The following is a 19677-nucleotide window of genomic DNA, read 5'->3' as shown; positions in this document are numbered from 1 at the left end:
TTTTATTTTTTCCAAAGTAATGAAAAATTTAGTATATTTCTCAATGCCTTAGGTCATAAGTTATGTTCTATAATATGAATGGAAAAATACAAAACTCCGATTATTTTACGGAAGGAGTCTTGGAGGCATTATTTTAGGGATGCTCATAAGGGAAATTAAGTGGGTTCCTCATCAAATAATGGAAACAAATTGAAGTGGTTTTATAAAAAGGATGTCAATTACGAAACATTTTCCAATGCTCAAATTTGGATTTTTTTTCCAATCAGTAGCTGAAGTCAAAACACTTTAGGGTCAATCTCTCTAGTATTTAACCTTAGCTTTGACCCACGAAAATTATACATGGATTTCTCTTAACTACATTCCTACTCTATGTAAATATTAGTTAGCCTGTTTTGGTTTTGCAAATAATGGACAATGAGTTGCTTCCTTGCTGTGGAGGACAATCAGAGGACGATGGTTTGATGAAGTTCTAGCGTAGAAATGTTAAGTGTAGAATATCCATTGGTCTTGTTGTTTGGTCATGCAACCTTGTATGTGTGTGTGTGTGTGTCTGGACGTTGTCACTGAAACATGCAAGGTTGTTTGTATGAGTCCCACATGCACGTAGTGTATTTGAAAGTACGAATGTCTACGACTTGATGATGTCCTGCATTGTGTCCTGTTGTTGACGTTTGTTCATAATTTTGTTTTGTTTTTGTTTTTTTTCCATTTGTTTGTTGCTGCTGTTTACGTTACTGCTCAGCTACTGTCGAGCAGTAGATGTGTTATTGCTGCAGCAGCTACTTCTGTTGAGACTATAATGCCTGTTGTATGGAAAATTTCTACAAAATGCATGCATAAATGCATTAATAGACACTCCAAAAGCTACATACTTACGTATGGTAGCTGTATTTTCGTCGAACAGACATGCATGTGTTAGCATATTAGGATATTTTGGTATTTCATGTAACTGACTTAGAATCCTTGAGACCTGTGGCAAATACAATGGGTTTCTTAAGTGCGTAGGTCTTTTTATATCCTCCACCATACATAGGATGGGGGGGGTATATTAACTTTGTCATTCCGTTTGTAACACATCGAAATATTGCTCTAAGACCCCATAAATTATACATATATATTCTGGGTCGTGGTGAAATTCTGAGTCGATCTGAGCATGTCCGTCCGCCCGTCTGTTGAAATCACGCAAACTTCCGAACGAAACAAGCTGTCGACTTGAAACTTGGCACAAGTAGTTGTTATAGATGGAGGTCGGATGGTATTGCCAATGGGCCATATCGGTTCACTTTTATGTATAGCCCCCATATAAACGGACCCCCAGATTTGGCTTGCGGAGCCCCTAAGAGAATCATATTTCATTCGATCTGGCTGACATTTAGTACATGATGTTGGTATATGGTCTCCAACAACCACGCAAAAATTGGTCCACATCGGTCCATAATTATATCCGATCCGGTTGAAATTTGGTACGTGGTATTAGTATATGGTCTCTACAACCATACAAAAATTGGACCACATCGGTCCATGACATATAGCCCCCCTATAAACCGATCCCCAGATTTGGATTGCGGAACCTCAAAGAGAAGCAAATTTCATCCGATCCGGCTGCCATTTGGTACATGATGTTGGTATATGGTCTCTAACAACCATGCAAAAATTGGTCCACAGCGGTCCATAATTATATCCGATCCGGTTGAAATTTGGTATGTGGTATTAGTATATGATCTCTAACAACCATGCAAAAATTGGTCCACATCGGTCCACAATTATATATAGCCCCCATATAAACCGATCCCCAGATTTGGCTTGCGGAGCCTCTAAGAGAAGAGAAATTTGGTACGTGGTATTAGTATATGATATCTAACAACCATGCCAGAATTGGTCCATATCGGTCCATAATTATATATAGCCCTTATATAAACCGATCCCCAGATTTGTCCTCCGGAGCCTCTTGGAGGAGAAAATTTGGTCCGATTCGGTTAACATTTGGTACGTTATATTAGTATATCGTCTCCAACAACCATGCAAAAAATTTTCCATATCGGTTCATAATTATATAGCCCCCATATAAAGCGATCCCCAGATTTGGCTTGCGGAGCCTCTAAAAGAAGCAAATTTCATTCGATCCGGTTGAAATTTGTTGCATTTCGCTAGTGTATGGCCGATAACAACCATGCCAAAATTGGTCCTCGATCTATATTATATATAGCCCCCAAATAAACCGATCCCCAATCACAGAAAAATCATGATTGACACTCGAGCCAAAAATAACTTACCAAATTTTTATTGCCATAGAAAATTTTGTCAAAATTTTATATCTCTATAGGAAATTTTGTCAACATTTTATGTCTTTAGGAATTTTTGTCAAAATATAATTTCTATAGAAAAATTTGTCAAAAATTTATTTCTATAGAAAATTTTGTCAAAATTTTATTTCTACAGAAAATTTTGTCAAAAATTTATTTCTTTAGAAAATTTTGTGATGATGTTTATACCCTGCGCCACACTGTGGAACAGGGTATTATAAGTTAGTGCATATGTTTGCAACCTAGAAGGAGACGAGATAGACACATGGTGTATTTGGCAAAAATGCTCAGGGTGGGCTCCTAAATCGATATAGCCATGTCCGTCCGTCCGTCTGTCTGTCAACACATTTTTGTGATCAAAGTCTAGGTCGCAATTTAAGTCCAATCGCCTTCAAATTTGGCACATGTTCCTAATCTGGGTCAGAATAGAATCCTATTGATTTTGGAAGAAATCGGTTCAGATTTAGATATAGCTCCCATATATATCTTTCGCCCGATATGCACTAATATGGACCCAGCAGCCAGAGTTTTATACCGATTTGCTTGAAATTTTATACAAACATAACAATTAGTCGTATAGTCAAGTGTACAAAATTTGATTGAAATCGGTTCAGATTTAGATATAGCTTCCATATATATCTTTCGCCCGATATGGACTTATAAAGCCCCAGAAGCCATAGTTTTACCCCAATTTGGTTAAAATTTTGCACAGGGAGTAGAATTAGCATTGTAGCTATGCGTGCCAAATTTGGTTGAAATCGGTTCAGATTTAGATATAGCTCCTATATATATCTTTCGCCCGATATGGACTAATATGGTACTAATAGCCAGAGTGTTGGCCCAATTTGGTTCAAATTTTGCACAGGGACTAGATTTAGCATTGTAGCTATGCGTGCCAAATTTGGTTGAAATCGGTTCAGATTTAGATATAGCTCCCATATATAACTTTCGCCAGATTTACACTCATATGACCACAGAGGCCAATTTTTTGCTCCGATTTAGTTGAAATTTTGCACAGGGAGTAGAATTAGCATTGTAGCTATGCGTGCCAAATTTAATTGAAACCGGTTCAGATTTAGATATAGCTCCCATATATATGTTTTTCTGATTTCGACAAAAATGGTGAAAATACCAACATTTTCCTTGTAAAATCGCCACTGCTTAGTCGAAAAGTTGTAAAAATGAATCTAATTTTCCTAAACTTCTAATACATATTTATTCGGGACAAACCTTTATATATAGCCCCCAACACATTTGACGGATGTGATATGGTATCGAAAATTTAGATCTACAAAGTGGTGCAGGGTATAATATAGTCGGCCCCGCCCGACTTTAGACTTTCCTTACTTGTTTTTGTATAGAAAATTTATGAAGCATTTCATAGTTGGAGAGGAATATTTTGCAAAATCTTCCAAAACATCAAGAATTCTACCAATCTACCAAACAGTACAAAATCTGCCATTTTTGATAGACTCCTGTTAATAATTGTATATATGGGGGCTATATATGGGGACAAAAATGGCAGATTTTTTACTGTGTGGTTGAATTCTTCATGTTTTGGAAGATTTTGAAAAAATATTCCTCTCCAACTATTAAATGCTTCATAAATTTTATATACAAAAAACATTTTGACAACATTTTCTACAGAAATAAAATTCTGCCATATTTTCTATAGAAATAAAATTTTGACAAATTTTTTACTGTTTGATAGCGACTCCGATATTTCAATTCTGGCTCTATAATTAGCGCACAAAAGTTCATATCGGTTCGTAATTATTTCTTCCCCATATATACCGGTCAAGAACTGAATATATACGTATTTAATCGACGTTTCTTTTGTCTAATATATATCCCGCATGGATTAACTTACAATTTAGAAGATGATGTTAAAAAACTTTAAGATGCCTTGCCATCGGCCACAACCCAAGTAATTTAATTGTGGATGACCGTCTTTAGTAGAAGTTTCTACGCAATCCATGGTGGAGGGTACATAAGATTCGGTCTGGCCAAACTTACGGCCGTATATACTTGTTTCAAATGAGATTGTTTTAATCATAAATTAATCTTGGGAGCTGTCTATAGGCCACAATAAAAATCCACATTGATCCACTTGATAATATTTGAAAACTTCATTACAGTAAAGTTTCTTGAACTTGGTTTTACGGTAATGAAGTTTTCACCTCTCTATAGTGAATAATTTTATTTTTGTATTATTTCCTTAAAATGGCTAGACTTGGATGTTCATTTCACTAAGAAGTTCCACTGTAATAAATTTTGATCCCAAAACTATCCAACTTTTGGAATTGACTGTTGAATTTTTTCTCCGGCCTTATGAAGATATACTCATTTGCATGCAATAAGAAAAATTAATTATAACAGCTCTCGGCTAGAACTACTTAAACAGGCAACGTAGTACCACACCAATACATACACTGAACAAAAAAGAACTTCCCTTTCTGAGGAACATAATTTTAGACAAACGAGATTAAAAAATTTTTATTAAAAAAAAAAAATAAAAAATATTAAACAAAATTGGTTTTCTTAAAAAAAAAAATCTTTATAATAAGCTTGTCTAAAATTTCGTTTCGGTGGATATGATGTTTTCTTTGTGTATACGAATAATTTTCTGCAAGCATTCTTGACCATCACACTAACAACACCAATACAACCACCAGCACCATATATATCCATATTTAAGAACAATATCTACCATCCCCTAACCACCCAAGGGCCCAACTTAATGTTAGTCTTGACTATGCCTTAATATCAAATTGCACCTAATGTTGTATAACTGATATATAATTCTGTTTGTATTCTGGTTATAATATAAAATACTTACATCTTAGATCCTCACATACATATACGAGTGAGTGGTCGTATGTGTCTGTCTGTTCGTATATCCTTAGATTTGTTCAAATGTGCAACAACTATTGTTGAATTTGGCCTGTGTGTTGGGGCATGTTAAGGGAGGTAATGGTCAAAGAAAAGGGTGTTTCTAAAGTAGCTTAAACTCATTAAAGAATCGTGCATTACCATTTAATGAATGGTTGGCGTGGATATATATGCATATGTGTTCAAGTGGATAACATGGAGTTCTGGGGAAAAAATTCGAAAGTAAAAATTTTCCGTTAAAGAAGTTTTATTAACCAAACATTGTATTTGCTACCCATTCAAAAGGCAGGAGTAGTCAAAAATTTTCTTAATTTATGGAAAAAAAAAATATGTATGTATATAGACACTGATATATACACTAAAATAAATACAATGATTTTGTTTATCCCAATAATAATTGTACAGATCCCATAAGGATTTTAGATTTTATTAAAATATGCAAAATTTTACATAAATCGGACTAAAACTCTAACCTCTAGGGCCATATAAGTGAATTTCGGTGCGATCGACATATATGGGATCGATCTATAAATCTGAACCTATTCTTTTTATACCCTCCACCATAGAATGGGGGGTATATTAAATTTGTCATTCCGTTTGTAACACATCGAAATATTGCTCTAAGACCCCATAAAGTATATAAAGTGTGACACGGTCAAAATTTGGTCAATATAAACTGGACGTATTTCTTTCAATTTTGCATTTAAAAAACCTGAACACCCCTCATTTTGAAGGTGTGTGTGTAGAATGTTGCTCCTATTTTGATTTTGGAATTCACTCTTCAGTTGTCAAAATGCCGTCCAAGTAAAAAGAGCAGCGTATCAAAATTTTGCTCGCGCATCGCGAAAAAAAATCTTCAACCAAGAAATTTACGTGAAAGAGTGTTTGAATAAACGTCTGCTGCCTTTCCTGAAGAAACACGGTTGTTCCGTACTGTTTTGGCCGGATTTGGCATCTTGCCATTACCGTAAAAAGGCCATGGAGTGGTACGCCGCCAACAACGTGCAGGTGGTTCCCAAGGACAAGAACCCTCCCAACACGCCAGAGCTCCGCCCAATTGAGAAATACTGGGCTATTGTCAAGCGGAACCTAAAGAAGACCAAAAAAACTGTTAAGGACGAGCAGCAGTTCAAGGCAAACTGGCTTTCTGCGGCGGAGAAGGTGGACAAGGTGGCTGTACAAAATCTGATGGCAGGTGTCAAGCGTGAGGTCCGGCAATTCGGATTTGGAAAATCGAAAGCCTAACTGAATATTTTTCCTGAATTTTATACTAATTGAACTTGAAAAAGAAATTTAATTTGATTTTTTAAATAAACGATTTCACCGATTTACACGCGTTTTCCCTTGACCAAATTTTGACCGTATCAGCCTTTATTCTGGGTAGTGGTGAAATTCTGTGTCGATCTGAGCATGTCCGTCCGTCTGTCTGATGAAATCACGCTAACTTCCGAATGAAACAAGCTATCGACTTGAAACTTGGGACAAGTAGTTGTTATTGATGTAGGTCGGATGATATTGTAAATGGGCCACTGTTACGTATAGCCCCCATATAAACGGACCCCCAAATTTGGCTTGTGGGGACTCTAAGAGAAGCAAATTTCATCTGATCCGGCTGAAATTTGGTACATAGTGTCAGCATATGATCTCTAACAACCACGCAAAAATTGGTCCACATCGCTGCATAACTATATATAGCCCCCATATAAACCGATCCCCCGATTTGGCTTGCGGAGCCTCTAAGAGAAGCAAATTTTATCCGATCCGGCTAAAATTTGGTACATGGTGTTAGTATATGGTCTCTAATGACCATGCAAAAAATGGTCCATATCGGTCCATAATTATATATAGCCCCCATATAAACCTATCACCAGATTTGACCTCCGGAGCCTCTTGGAAGACCGAAAGTCATCTGATTCAGTTGAAATTTGGTACGTGGAGTTAATATATAGCCTCAAACACCCATGCCAATATTGGTCGAAATCGGTTCATAATTATAGATAGCCCCCATATAAACCGATCACCAGATTTGAACTCCGGAGCCTCTTGAAAGACTAAAATTCATCTGTTTCAGTTGAAATTTGGTACGTGGTGTTAATATATATCCTCAAACACCCATGCAAAAATTGGTCGAAATCGGTTCAAAATTATATATAGCCACCATATAAACCGATCCCCAGATTTGACCTCCGGAGCCCTTTGGAAGAGCAAAATTCATCCGATTCGGTTGAAATTTGTACGTGATGTTAGTATATGTTATCCAACAACAATCCAGGAATTGGTTTATATCACTCCATAATTATATATAGCCCCCATATAAACCGATCCCCAGATTTCACCTCCGGTGCCTTTTAGAGAAACAAAATTCATCCGATCTGGTTGAAATTTGATACGTGCTGGTAGTATATGATATTTAACAACCATGCCAAAAGTGGTCCATATCAGTCCATAATCATATATAGCCCCCATATAAACCGATCCCGAGATTTGTTTGTGGAGCCTCTTGGAGGAGAAAATTTTATCCGAGTCAGTTGAAATTTGGTACATTGTGCTAGTATGTGGCCGTTAACAACCATGCCTAACTACGTCCATATCGGTCTATAGTTATATATAGCCCTCAGATAAATCGATCCCCAAACACAAAAAATTGGTCCATATCAAGTTCATAATTGTATATAGCCCACATATAAGCGACCCCCATATTTCAATTCTGGCTCTCTACCACGTATGGACTACCTAACAATTTAAAAAACGATGTTAAGAAGTTTTAAGATACCACAACCCAAGTAAATCGATTGTGGATGACAGTCTTTCGTAGAAGTTTCTACGCAATCCATGGTGGAGGGTACATAAGATTCGGCCTGGCCGAACTTACGGCCGTATGTACTTGTTCTAAAATCAACAGGATTCTATTTAAACCTAAAACACATACTTGTGTCAAATTTAAAATTGATTGGGCTTAAACTGCATCCTAGACTGGAAATAATGCTCAGGCCTGCCCTGAGCATTATTTCCAAAGACATCATGTATCTAGCTCATCTCCTTCTGGGTGTTTCAAACATATGCACTAATCCATAATACCCTGTTTCACAGTGTGCCACAGGCTATGAAAAATTGAAACCTACACGCAAAAATGTGTTTAGAGTATCGAAATATATTTTTTATACCCACCACCGTAGCACCTCCCCATATAAACCGACCTCCCGATTTGGGGTCTTGGGCTTATAGAAATAGTAGTCTTTATCCAATTTCAGGCAGGTATGAGTATCGGTCCATGTTTTGGTATAGCTCCCATATAGAACAATCTTCTGATATTATTTCTTGGGCTTATAGAATCCGTAGTTTTTATCCAATTTGCCTGAAATTGCAAATCTAGAGGTATTTTAGGACCACAAAAAGGTGTGCCAAAATGGTGAGTATCAGTCCATGTTGTGATGTAGCCCCCATATAGACCGATCTCCCGATTTTACTTCTTGGGCTTATAGAAACCGTATTTTTTATTTGCCTCAAATTGAAAATCTAGAAGAAGATTTAGGACCAAAAAAAGGTGTGCCAAAAATTGTGAGTATCGCCCCATGTTTTGATATAGCCCCCATAGAGACCGATCCCCAGTTTTTACTTCTTAAGCTTCTACGGTCCGTGTATCGGATTTAGTTTTTATCGGTCCATTTGGTAAGGCCTCCATATAGACCTATTTCTCTTCTTGAATGCGCACTGATCATGAAAATTGCTTGAAACTGAATGTAGAATTTGCAGGTTTTACTTCTCGCAATCATTTAAATAATCGTTTGCCTATTCGTCGATTGGCTTTTTCATTAGCCTTCCAGTAGTCAAATTATTGATATATTCCTATCCGTCTTTCTCTCGATTTGGCGATGTTTCTCATCGACCACTCTTCTTTAGCCCGTCCCTAAATTTTCTCTACTTTTAAGCCATCTTAATATCCACTGTCCTAAAACAGCAAACGCAATGCCTTCAAAAAGTCTTTGTATATATGTCCAAGAAGTTTAGCAAACCTTAATTCAAAGAAATTGCTAGCAGACGATAAATGACACCTACTCACCAATACAAAGAAATTCAAAAATACCTATATCGATACTAATACACTTACGTAGAGAAAATAAAAATTATCCTTCATGATTGAAGCCACATTCATTATGCATTAAAATCATCGCCCTAAAATCAGGACACCACTACTAATAGAACTTACTCATTTGCATTAACAGAAAACTCACATATAGCTGGAAACACAAATAAACACATACTCATACACATACACATCCAATATCCAAACATATCCTTGCTATAGGAAGTCTAAATGAATGAGTTGAGCCGGTCAGTAGGTGTTCAATGTAGTTTTTCAAAGTTTCAATGAGTAAGAGAGCCAAAGTACATGAGTAGAGAAGGCATGTATTTATGAGAGTAGTGGATGTAGTGATATTGAGACCATGTGCAACATGCCTCTGCTCTTTCTGCATACTTGTGTTGTATGTGTGTGTTTTTGAGACTTTTTCGACTGGGCGACAGAAAATAACAAGAAATCCCTTAAGCCCCCAACACGTTTCGATTCGAGCAAATGAAGACATACTCCTCTTATACTCTACAACTTGACGTTGTAGTAACATTGTGGTTTTCAAATCTCATACTCTACTACTATTAGACAACAGACTATTGCATGGAACATTTGCAATTCTTGGCTTCTTGCAAATGTTGCCTATGCTGTTGCAATTTAAGGAATATGTAGCAGTGAATGTTTATACAACTCCAATTCGATGATGTCTTGCTCACCATTCAATATAGAGCTAGAAGAGAAGGGAGTCCAGGAGAAATGTATGAAATAATATTGAGGTACATGCATGTTCTTCCTTTGAAATGATAATGAGTAAGAGTATATGGGGTATATGAAGTTTGCTTTAAATAGAAAAATAAATATAATATTTAATATTTGTGTATAAAACAATTTAAATTAAATTAAAATACAATCATCGTGACATATCATAACGGTTACCGCACGAGCTAGAAAAAATCTACCAACATTTTAAGAATATTTTACAAAAAAAAAAAACTACCCAATAAAAAATCCTTTTTAGGGTTATTATGAAAAAAAATGTTTCTTTTTTTATTATTTTATTTTAACATTAACTTTAGTAAACATTTTATTTTGTTTAGGCTTATTTCTATAGAAAATTTATTGAAAGTTTTATTTCTATAGAAAATTTATTGAAAGTTTTATTTCCATAGAAAATTTTGTCAACATTTTATTTCTATACAAGGTTAGGTTAGGTTATGTGGTAGCCCGATGTATGAGGCTCACTTAGACTATTCAGCCCATTGTGATACTATAGTGGTGAACTTCTCTCTTATCACTGAGTGCTGCCCGATTCCATGTTAAGCTCAATGACAAGGGACCTCCTTTTTATATCCAAGTCCGAAAAGCGTTCCACATTCCAGTGAAACCACTTAGAGAAGCTTTGAAACCCTCAGAAATGCCACCGGCATTACTGAGGTGGGATAATCCACCGCTGAAAAACTTTTTGGTATTCGGTCGAAGCAGGAATCGAACCCACGACCTTGTGTATGCAAGGCGGGCATGCTAACCATTGCAACACGGTGGCTCCCAAAATTTTGTTAACATATTATTTCTATAAAATAATTTTTCTATAACTTCGTCAAAATTTTAATTCTACAGATAACTTTGTCAAAATTTTAATTCTGTAGATTTTTTTTCAAAATTTTAGTTTTGTAGAAAATTTTGTAAAAATTTTATTCCTATGTTAATTCTATAGATTTTTTTAAAATTTTATTTCTATAGGAAATTTTGACAAAATTTTAGTTTTGTCGAAAATTTTCTAAAAATTTTATTCCTATAGATTTTTTTTTCAAAAATTTATTTCCATAGAATTTTTTTTTTTTTGTAAATTTATGTCTATAGAAAATTTTGGCAAAATTTTATTTCTATAGAAAGTTGTGTCAAAATTTTACTTCTATAGAAAATTTTATTTCTATAGAATTTTTTTTTAATTTTATTTCTATAGAAAATTTTGTCAAAATTTTAGACCTATAAAAAATTTTTCAAAATTTTATTTCCTTAGGTTTTTTTCAAAATTTTGTTTCTATGGAAAATTTTGTCAAAATTTTAGACCTATAAAAATTTTTTCAAAATTTTATTTCTATATGAATTTTTTCAAAATTTTATTTCTATAGAAAATTTTGTTAAAATTTCAATTCTATAGAAAATTTTGTCAAAATTTTATTTCTATAGAAAATTTTGTCAAAATTTTATTTCTATAGAAAATTTTGTCAAAATTTTATTTCTATAGAAAATTTTGTCAAAATTTTATTTCTATAGAAAATTTTGTCAAAATTTTATTTCTATAGAAAATTTTTTCAAAATTCTATTTCTAAAGAAAATTTGGTCAAAATTTTATTTCTAAAGAAGATTTTTTAAACATTTTATTTCTATAGAAAATTTTGTCAACATTTTACTTTTATAGAAAATTTTGTCAAAATTTTATTTCTATAGAAAATTTTGTCAAAATTTTATTTCTATAGAAAATTTTGTCAAAATTTTATTTCTATAGAAAATTTGTTCAAAATTTTATTTCTAAAGAAAATTTGGTCAACATTTTATTTCTAAAGAAAATTTGGTCAAAATTTTATTTCTTTATTTGTTTTTTTCAAAATTTTATGTCTGTATAAAATTTTATCAAAATTTTATTTCTATGCAAATTTTGTCAAAATTTGTTTCCATAAAAAATTTTGTCAAAATTTTATTTCTATAAAAAATTTTGTCGAAATTTTACTATTTAATTTATTAAAAATTTTATTTCTATAGAAAATTTTGTCAAAATTTATTTCTATAGAAAATGTTTTTTAAGATTTTGTTTTCATAGAAAATTTTGTCAAAATTTTATTTCTATAGGCCATTTATTCAAAATTTTATTTCTATAGAAAATTTTGTCAAAATTTTAAATCTATAAAATTTTAGTTCTGCAGAAAATTTTGTCAAAATTTTATTTCTATAGCAATTTTTGTCAAAATTTTATTTCTATTGGAAATTTTGTAAAAAATTTATTTTTATAGAAATACAATTTTTACAAAATTCTGTCCAAATTTTATTGCTATAGAAAATGTTGTCAAAATTTTATTTCTATAGAAAAGTTGTCAAAATTTTTATTCTATAGAAAAATTTGTCAAAATTTTGTTACTATAGAAAATTTTGTCAAAATTTTATTTCTATAGGAAATTTTGTCAAAATTTTATTTCTATAGAAAATTTTGTCAAAACTTTATTTCTATTAAAAATGTTGTCAAAATTTTATTTCTGTAGACAATTTTGTCAAAATTTTATTTCTATAGACAATTTTGTCAAAATTTTTATTTCTATCGGAAATTGTGTCAAAATTACTTTCTATAGAAAATTTTCTCAAAATTTTATTTCAATAGAACATTTTGTTAAAATTGTGCTTTCTATAGTAAATTTTGTTAAAATTTTATTTTTATAGAAAATTTTGATAAAACTTTATTTCTATAAAAATTTTTGTCAAAATTTTATTTCTATAGAAAATTTTGTTTCTATGGAAAATGTTGTTAAAATTTTATTTCTATTGAAAACTTTATCAAAATTTTATTTCTAGAGGAAATTTTGTCAAAATTTTATTTCTATAGAAAATTTTCTCAAAAGTTTATTTCTGTAGAAATTTTTCTCAAAATTTTATTTCTATAGAAAATTTTCTCAAAATTGTATTTCTAGAGGAAATTTTGTCAAAATTTTATTTCTATAGAAAACTTTATTTCTGCAGGAATGTTTGAAGTACCTCTTGTTGGAGAGGAGTATTTTGCAAAATTTTGTCCAAATTTTATTTCTATAGAAAATTTTGTTAAAATTTTATTTCTATTGAAAATTTTATCAAAATTTTATTTCTAGAGGAAATTTTGTCAAAATTTTATTTCTATAGAAAATTTTCTCAAAATTTTATTTCTGTAGAAATTTTTGAAGTACCTCTTGTTGGAGAGGAATATTTTGCAAAGTTTTGTCAAAATTTTATTTCTATAGAAAATTTTGTTAAAATTTTATCAAAATTTTATTTCTAGAGGAAATTTTGTCAAAATTGTATTTCTATAGAAAATTTTGTCAAAATTTTATTTCTATAGAAAATTTTCTCAAAAATAGAAAATTTTGTCAAAATTTTATTTCTATAGAAAATTTTGTCAAAACTTTATTTCTATTAAAAATGTTGTCAAAATTTTATTTCTGTAGACAATTTTGTCAAAATTTTATTTCTATAGACAATTTTGTCAAAATTTTTATTTCTATCGGAAATTGTGTCAAAATTACTTTCTATAGAAAATTTTCTCAAAATTTTATTTCAATAGAACATTTTGTTAAAATTGTGCTTTCTATAGTAAATTTTGTTAAAATTTTATTTTTATAGAAAATTTTGACAAAACTTTATTTCTATAAAAATTTTTGTCAAAATTTTATTTCTATAGAAAATTTTGTTTCTATGGAAAATTTTGTTAAAATTTTATTTCTATTGAAAACTTTATCAAAATTTTATTTCTAGAGGAAATTTTGTCAAAATTTTATTTCTATAGAAAATTTTCTCAAAAGTTTATTTCTGTAGAAATTTTTCTCAAAATTTTATTTCTATAGAAAATTTTCTCAAAATTGTATTTCTAGAGGAAATTTTGTCAAAATTTTATTTCTATAGAAAACTTTATTTCTGCAGGAATGTTTGAAGTACCTCTTGTTGGAGAGGAGTATTTTGCAAAATTTTGTCCAAATTTTATTTCTATAGAAAATTTTGTTAAAATTTTATTTCTATTGAAAATTTTATCAAAATTTTATTTCTAGAGGAAATTTTGTCAAAATTTTATTTCTATAGAAAATTTTCTCAAAATTTTATTTCTGTAGAAATTTTTGAAGTACCTCTTGTTGGAGAGGAATATTTTGCAAAGTTTTGTCAAAATTTTATTTCTATAGAAAATTTTGTTAAAATTTTATCAAAATTTTATTTCTAGAGGAAATTTTGTCAAAATTGTATTTCTATAGAAAATTTTGTCAAAATTTTATTTCTATAGAAAATTTTCTCAAAAATAGAAAATTTTGTCAAAATTTTATTTCTATAGAAAATTTTGTCAAAACTTTATTTCTATTAAAAATGTTGTCAAAATTTTATTTCTGTAGACAATTTTGTCAAAATTTTATTTCTATAGACAATTTTGTCAAAATTTATATTTCTATCGGAAATTGTGTCAAAATTACTTTCTATAGAAAATTTTCTCAAAATTTTATTTCAATAGAACATTTTGTTAAAATTGTGCTTTCTATAGTAAATTTTGTTAAAATTTTATTTTTATAGAAAATTTTGACAAAACTTTATTTCTATAAAAATTTTTGTCAAAATTTTATTTCTATAGAAAATTTTGTTTCTATGGAAAATTTTGTTAAAATTTTATTTCTATTGAAAACTTTATCAAAATTTTATTTCTAGAGGAAATTTTGTCAAAATTTTATTTCTATAGAAAATTTTCTCAAAAGTTTATTTCTGTAGAAATTTTTCTCAAAATTTTATTTCTATAGAAAATTTTCTCAAAATTGTATTTCTAGAGGAAATTTTGTCAAAATTTTATTTCTATAGAAAACTTTATTTCTGCAGGAATGTTTGAAGTACCTCTTGTTGGAGAGGAATATTTAGCAAAATTTTGTCCAAATTTTATTTCTATAGAAAATTTTGTTAAAATTTTATTTCTATTGAAAATTTTATCAAAATTTTATTTCTAGAGGAAATTTTGTCAAAATTTTATTTCTATAGAAAATTTTCTCAAAATTTTATTTCTGTAGAAATTTTTGAAGTACCTCTTGTTGGAGAGGAATATTTTGCAAAGTTTTGTCAAAATTTTATTTCTATAGAAAATTTTGTTAAAATTTTATCAAAATTTTATTTCTAGAGGAAATTTTGTCAAAATTGTATTTCTATAGAAAATTTTGTCAAAATTTTATTTCTATAGAAAATTTTCTCAAAATTTTATTTCTGTAGAAATTTTTGAAGTACCTCTTGTTGGAGAGGAATATTTTGCAAAATCTACTAAAACATTAAGAATTCTACCAATCTACGACTCCGGACATCAAAAACGCATTCAATAGCTTGACATGGACTGATGTTATACACACTATCGAATATATATTCCCACTTACGACAAATATTGAAGGACCGCTTCCAAATAGAAGGAAAGTACTCATGAAGACAAAAAAACAGCACACTCCTTCCCATATGGATCTGAAATCTGAGCGACGACACTACAACAACAGACCCCGAGCCATTAAACGACTATCTGTGCAAATAACAGCAGGCCTGACCGTTACATCAGAGTACCGCAAAGTATGTAGAGAAAAGCCGTACTAGTGATAGCGGTAATGATCCCAATAGACCTTTAGGCAACTGAGCGTAAGAAGATTTTTGTTGACATAAACAGGGCGCGACAAACCCGACAGAATACATCCAGCGAAAAACAATAGAGAAATGGAAAAGACGCCGGAGAAACGAAAGAAGATGCAGGTGGACAAACTTTGCCTTATAACAGATATCCGAATATGGCGAAATAGAAAACGTAGCAAAGTGAATCCAGATGTTTTCTGATCGCGGCTACTTTTGTAAGTATTTGAACCATATGGGCAAATGCAGTACGAATACCTGCATATACGAGGAAGAAGAAATTGTTGATGATGCAGAACCCACCTTTTTCAAATGTAGCCAATGGAGAGAACGACTAAAAGGAGTGGAGAATGAGATCGGTCATATCTCCTCCCGAAATATATTCAACAAAACATTACTGAATTAAAGGTACAGAGAGGTTGTAATCAGATATGCAGAATATGTTCTACGCAAGAAGAAGGTCGACATGCATGCCATGCGATAAACGAATACAGGAGTCTGGAAACAGACAAAGAAGAGATTGGCATAATCCACTACGGGTTCCATCTCGAGGTACTGCGAAAGGGGTTCCGGGGTTGGAAATATACCACGGGTGAGGCAGGATGGGTTTTTAGCTGTTACCGTTAAATGCGACAGATCCGGTACACAAAGCATCTACTCATCCTAACCCGAAATAAAAATAAAATAAAATCAATTCAATTAAATTGAGTTTTAAAATATTGATTTACATTTAAGCACTTGAATTATTCTGGAATTCTCCATATACGTCTTTAATTCATCCCTGCTATATTCATGGAAGGCATTGATTGCCCATACTGTCACTCAGTCTAGCTAAAACAAACCACAGTCCAACACATTCTGTAACAGTCTGCCGGTATTCGTTTTGCTTCACAGATGTGGACATGTCTTTTTGTTCGTCGTCTTCACTGCCCTTGTCATCGACATTGAACCTACCTAGTGGGTGGCATTTGAATGGTTCGTCCAATGACTTCACTCTTATGGTTATGGTCAAATTATCTATTATGCAGCATTATAAAGTTAACATTGTTGTTCTTGTTGTTCTTATTCCAAGTTTTTGTTGTTGTATTAGGGCAAAACTGACGTACAGATGAGGATATGATGCAGTAGAAGTTTAGGATTCCTCAGTATGGTATAGATTTCTTGCATTCACTTAACAAACAAACACACATGCATTAACATTCTGTGGGGACATTTGAGAAAGTGTTGGTTTGATCAATATCCTTTATTATGTTAGGATAATACGAGTGTCTGTCTGAATTATTAAAATGTATTTGTAAGCAAATTTTCATCAATATTATTGGAAGAATGAGATTTGAAATGTGAAAATTTTATGGACCTGAGAAAAGAGAAATTTTTTGCATTATTTTAATTTATGGTTTTAATTTTAAAGATTTCATTGAAAATTATAGAGAACACGTAAATGAATTATGTAAAGATTTTTTTTTTTAATTTTATTTTTTCTTATAACATTTTCAGATATTCCCTCAAAATGTATAACTGACATGGCGGAAGGTTGCGAAGATACAGACAACAATAGTGGTAATCGTAACGCCGATAACGCACCTACCATGTTGGGTACCGTACTGCCCTGTGAAGCAGCTATAACCGCGTCTCTGGGTGTATCTGGCGGTGGCCTAATGAAACGAGAATTTGTTGATGCTACCAGTGTCCTGGGTGCTCATCTCACAGCCAGCGTAAGTTTGGCAAGCCCTATCACAGCTCCAATGATATCGCCCAATAATAGCACAGTTAATAATGGTCTAAATCATTCCATATCCAATAATAATAGTTCAGTGTCGTCCACGACAACAAATACCACTAGTCCATTACCAACCGTAAGACCAACACCCACCACATCAACTACAGCTAAGACGAACAATAATGGCACTCTGACTCCTTTGGTCTGTGCCACAGCACTTTCTTCCTCATCGTCGTCGTCATCTTCGTCGTCATCATCATCCTCCTCCAATTCGTCGATATCATCGACAACCTCATCGCTTAATTCCACATCGACAGCCTCATCATCGACTACAGCTGCCATAGCAAATACGTCGAATACAAATAAATCGCCCTCCTCATCGCCATACTCAAGTGCCACTGTGGCCTCTTTGAGTGGAGTGTCACCTCATTCACCGGGTCGTGCAACGCCGGGACCTAATAATTCAAATGCCAGTTGTGGATTGGCAGCGCCATCTACACCAACACCAACACCTACACCATTGGGTTTAGTGAGTACAGCAACTGTGGCATCATCAACGTCTGTGGGGTCACCAAGAGTTAATAATTGTGGGACACCACCACCTGGTGGAGATGTACACATGGCTATGAACATCAAAACTGAAGCGGTAAGTGCCAAACAAATTTTTAAATTATCTTTATGGAAGGAATACAAAGTAATTTAGTAATCACAAAATGTCCCCAAAAAATGTTGGTTCATGTCCCCAAAATATGCATTGCTCAAACATTTGATAAACCAACTATACTTGGATGTTCTCTGACTCATAAGTAATTTATTTATGCCCCAGTGAGATGTACAGTAAACCACAATATCCCTAAATTTTAAAACACAATTATGAGAAATATCTGTATGATAATGTTCATTTAATTTGAAGCAATATCGAATTTACAGTAATTATATTTTTTGCTGGTGATTCGAACCAATACACAATATATATCTAATGAATTGAATATAAAAGTATACATTTCATTCAAGCACCAATGGTATACAATTGTAATGGTATACAATTGTATGGTAGAATAATAATATATTATCCCCAAACTAATACCAATTTTTAAGGTAATGTCCCCAAAATTACCAATATCCAGGAATTGCACATAATGTCCTCATAATTGTCACCGATGGTTCAATGGTGATATTGAATTCAGGAATATCCAGGAATTGCAAATAATGTCCCCATAATTGTTGTCGAAGCTTCAAAGATGCTATTTACATATTTGACAATCTTAGAATAATATATCTTGTCCCCAAACTAATACCAATTTTTAAAGTAATGTCCCCGAAATTACCATTCTCAAGGAATGGCAAGCAATGACCCCATACTAGCCACCAAAGGTTCAATGATGTTATTCCCATGTTCTACAATCTTAGAATAATATAACTTGTCTCCAAACTAATACTGATTTTTAAAGTAATGTCCCCGAAATTACAACTATCCAGGAATTGCAAGTAATGTCCCCATAATTGTCACCGAAGGTTCAATGGTGTTATTCACATGTTTTACAATCTCATAATTATTCATCTTGTCCCTAAACTAATACCAATTTATAAAGTAATGTCCCCGAAATTACCACTATCCAGGAATTGCAAGTAATGCCCCCATAATTGTCACCGAAGGTTCAATGATATCATTCACATATTTTGCAATCATTTTTTCTCTCATTTCGTGTAATGTTGACATTCTCTTATATGTAATTCCATTAACCCTTATTATTGACCTTTAAAGGTGTGACGGATACACTTACGGATATTTTTATAGTCATTCTCTTAATCTTTTCATTTCTGCATTACAAATTGAAATCTCAATGACTGTTTTGAAAAATTAACATCATTATCCTATTTTGAAATTAATAAATTATCAACGATTTGCCTCGAGCTGTAAATCATGTCAATGCAAGTTTCAACAAACAATCGACATTGTTGCAGAATCCCCTCGACCAAGCAAGACAGCTAAATCAAAAGCATTGATTTGTTGTTATGGTTCTAAATGCAATACTAATTTACATTTTCGATATTGTAATGGTGAATAAAAAATGTTATAATGTATTGTTATAATTATAATATTATAGTATTTTACTCATACCAAACACTTGTATATGGACAACAGGTATATCTAATTAGTTATAATGTAATGGAATCGAGAATATTCTCGCTATGATTAGCAGGAATGATGTCACTCCTCTAGTTTCGATCGGTGTTATAAAATATAGCCTCTACGTTTAAGGTCAATTATGCTTGTAACTCAAAACTCCTTTTCAGAGTATAATTGAGCTCCGCCTTTGACGATC

The 19677-nt window shown here is 32.1% G+C and overlaps 1 protein-coding gene across 4 annotated transcripts in view; it reads left to right on the top strand.

Moving 5' to 3' along the window:
• The window catches only part of pdm3 (POU-domain protein pdm3), a 437278-nt gene that overhangs the window by 220133 nt on the left and 197468 nt on the right, over window positions 1-19677 (top strand). For all 4 annotated transcript variants that reach the window (XM_075309728.1, XM_075309727.1, XM_075309726.1 and 1 more), the window contains exon 4: window positions 17128-17996. In XM_075309728.1, the coding sequence (XP_075165843.1) occupies window positions 17154-17996 (843 nt within the window). In that variant the 5' untranslated portion in view covers window positions 17128-17153. The remainder of the gene's footprint in view (window positions 1-17127; window positions 17997-19677) is intronic.

The sequence above is a fragment of the Haematobia irritans genome, chromosome 5, assembly GCF_050003625.1.
Source record: "Haematobia irritans isolate KBUSLIRL chromosome 5, ASM5000362v1, whole genome shotgun sequence".
Taxonomy (NCBI): Eukaryota; Metazoa; Arthropoda; class Insecta; order Diptera; family Muscidae; genus Haematobia; species Haematobia irritans.
Note: the sequence above shows the minus strand (reverse complement) of the source record. Positions and strands in the feature narration are given on the sequence as shown.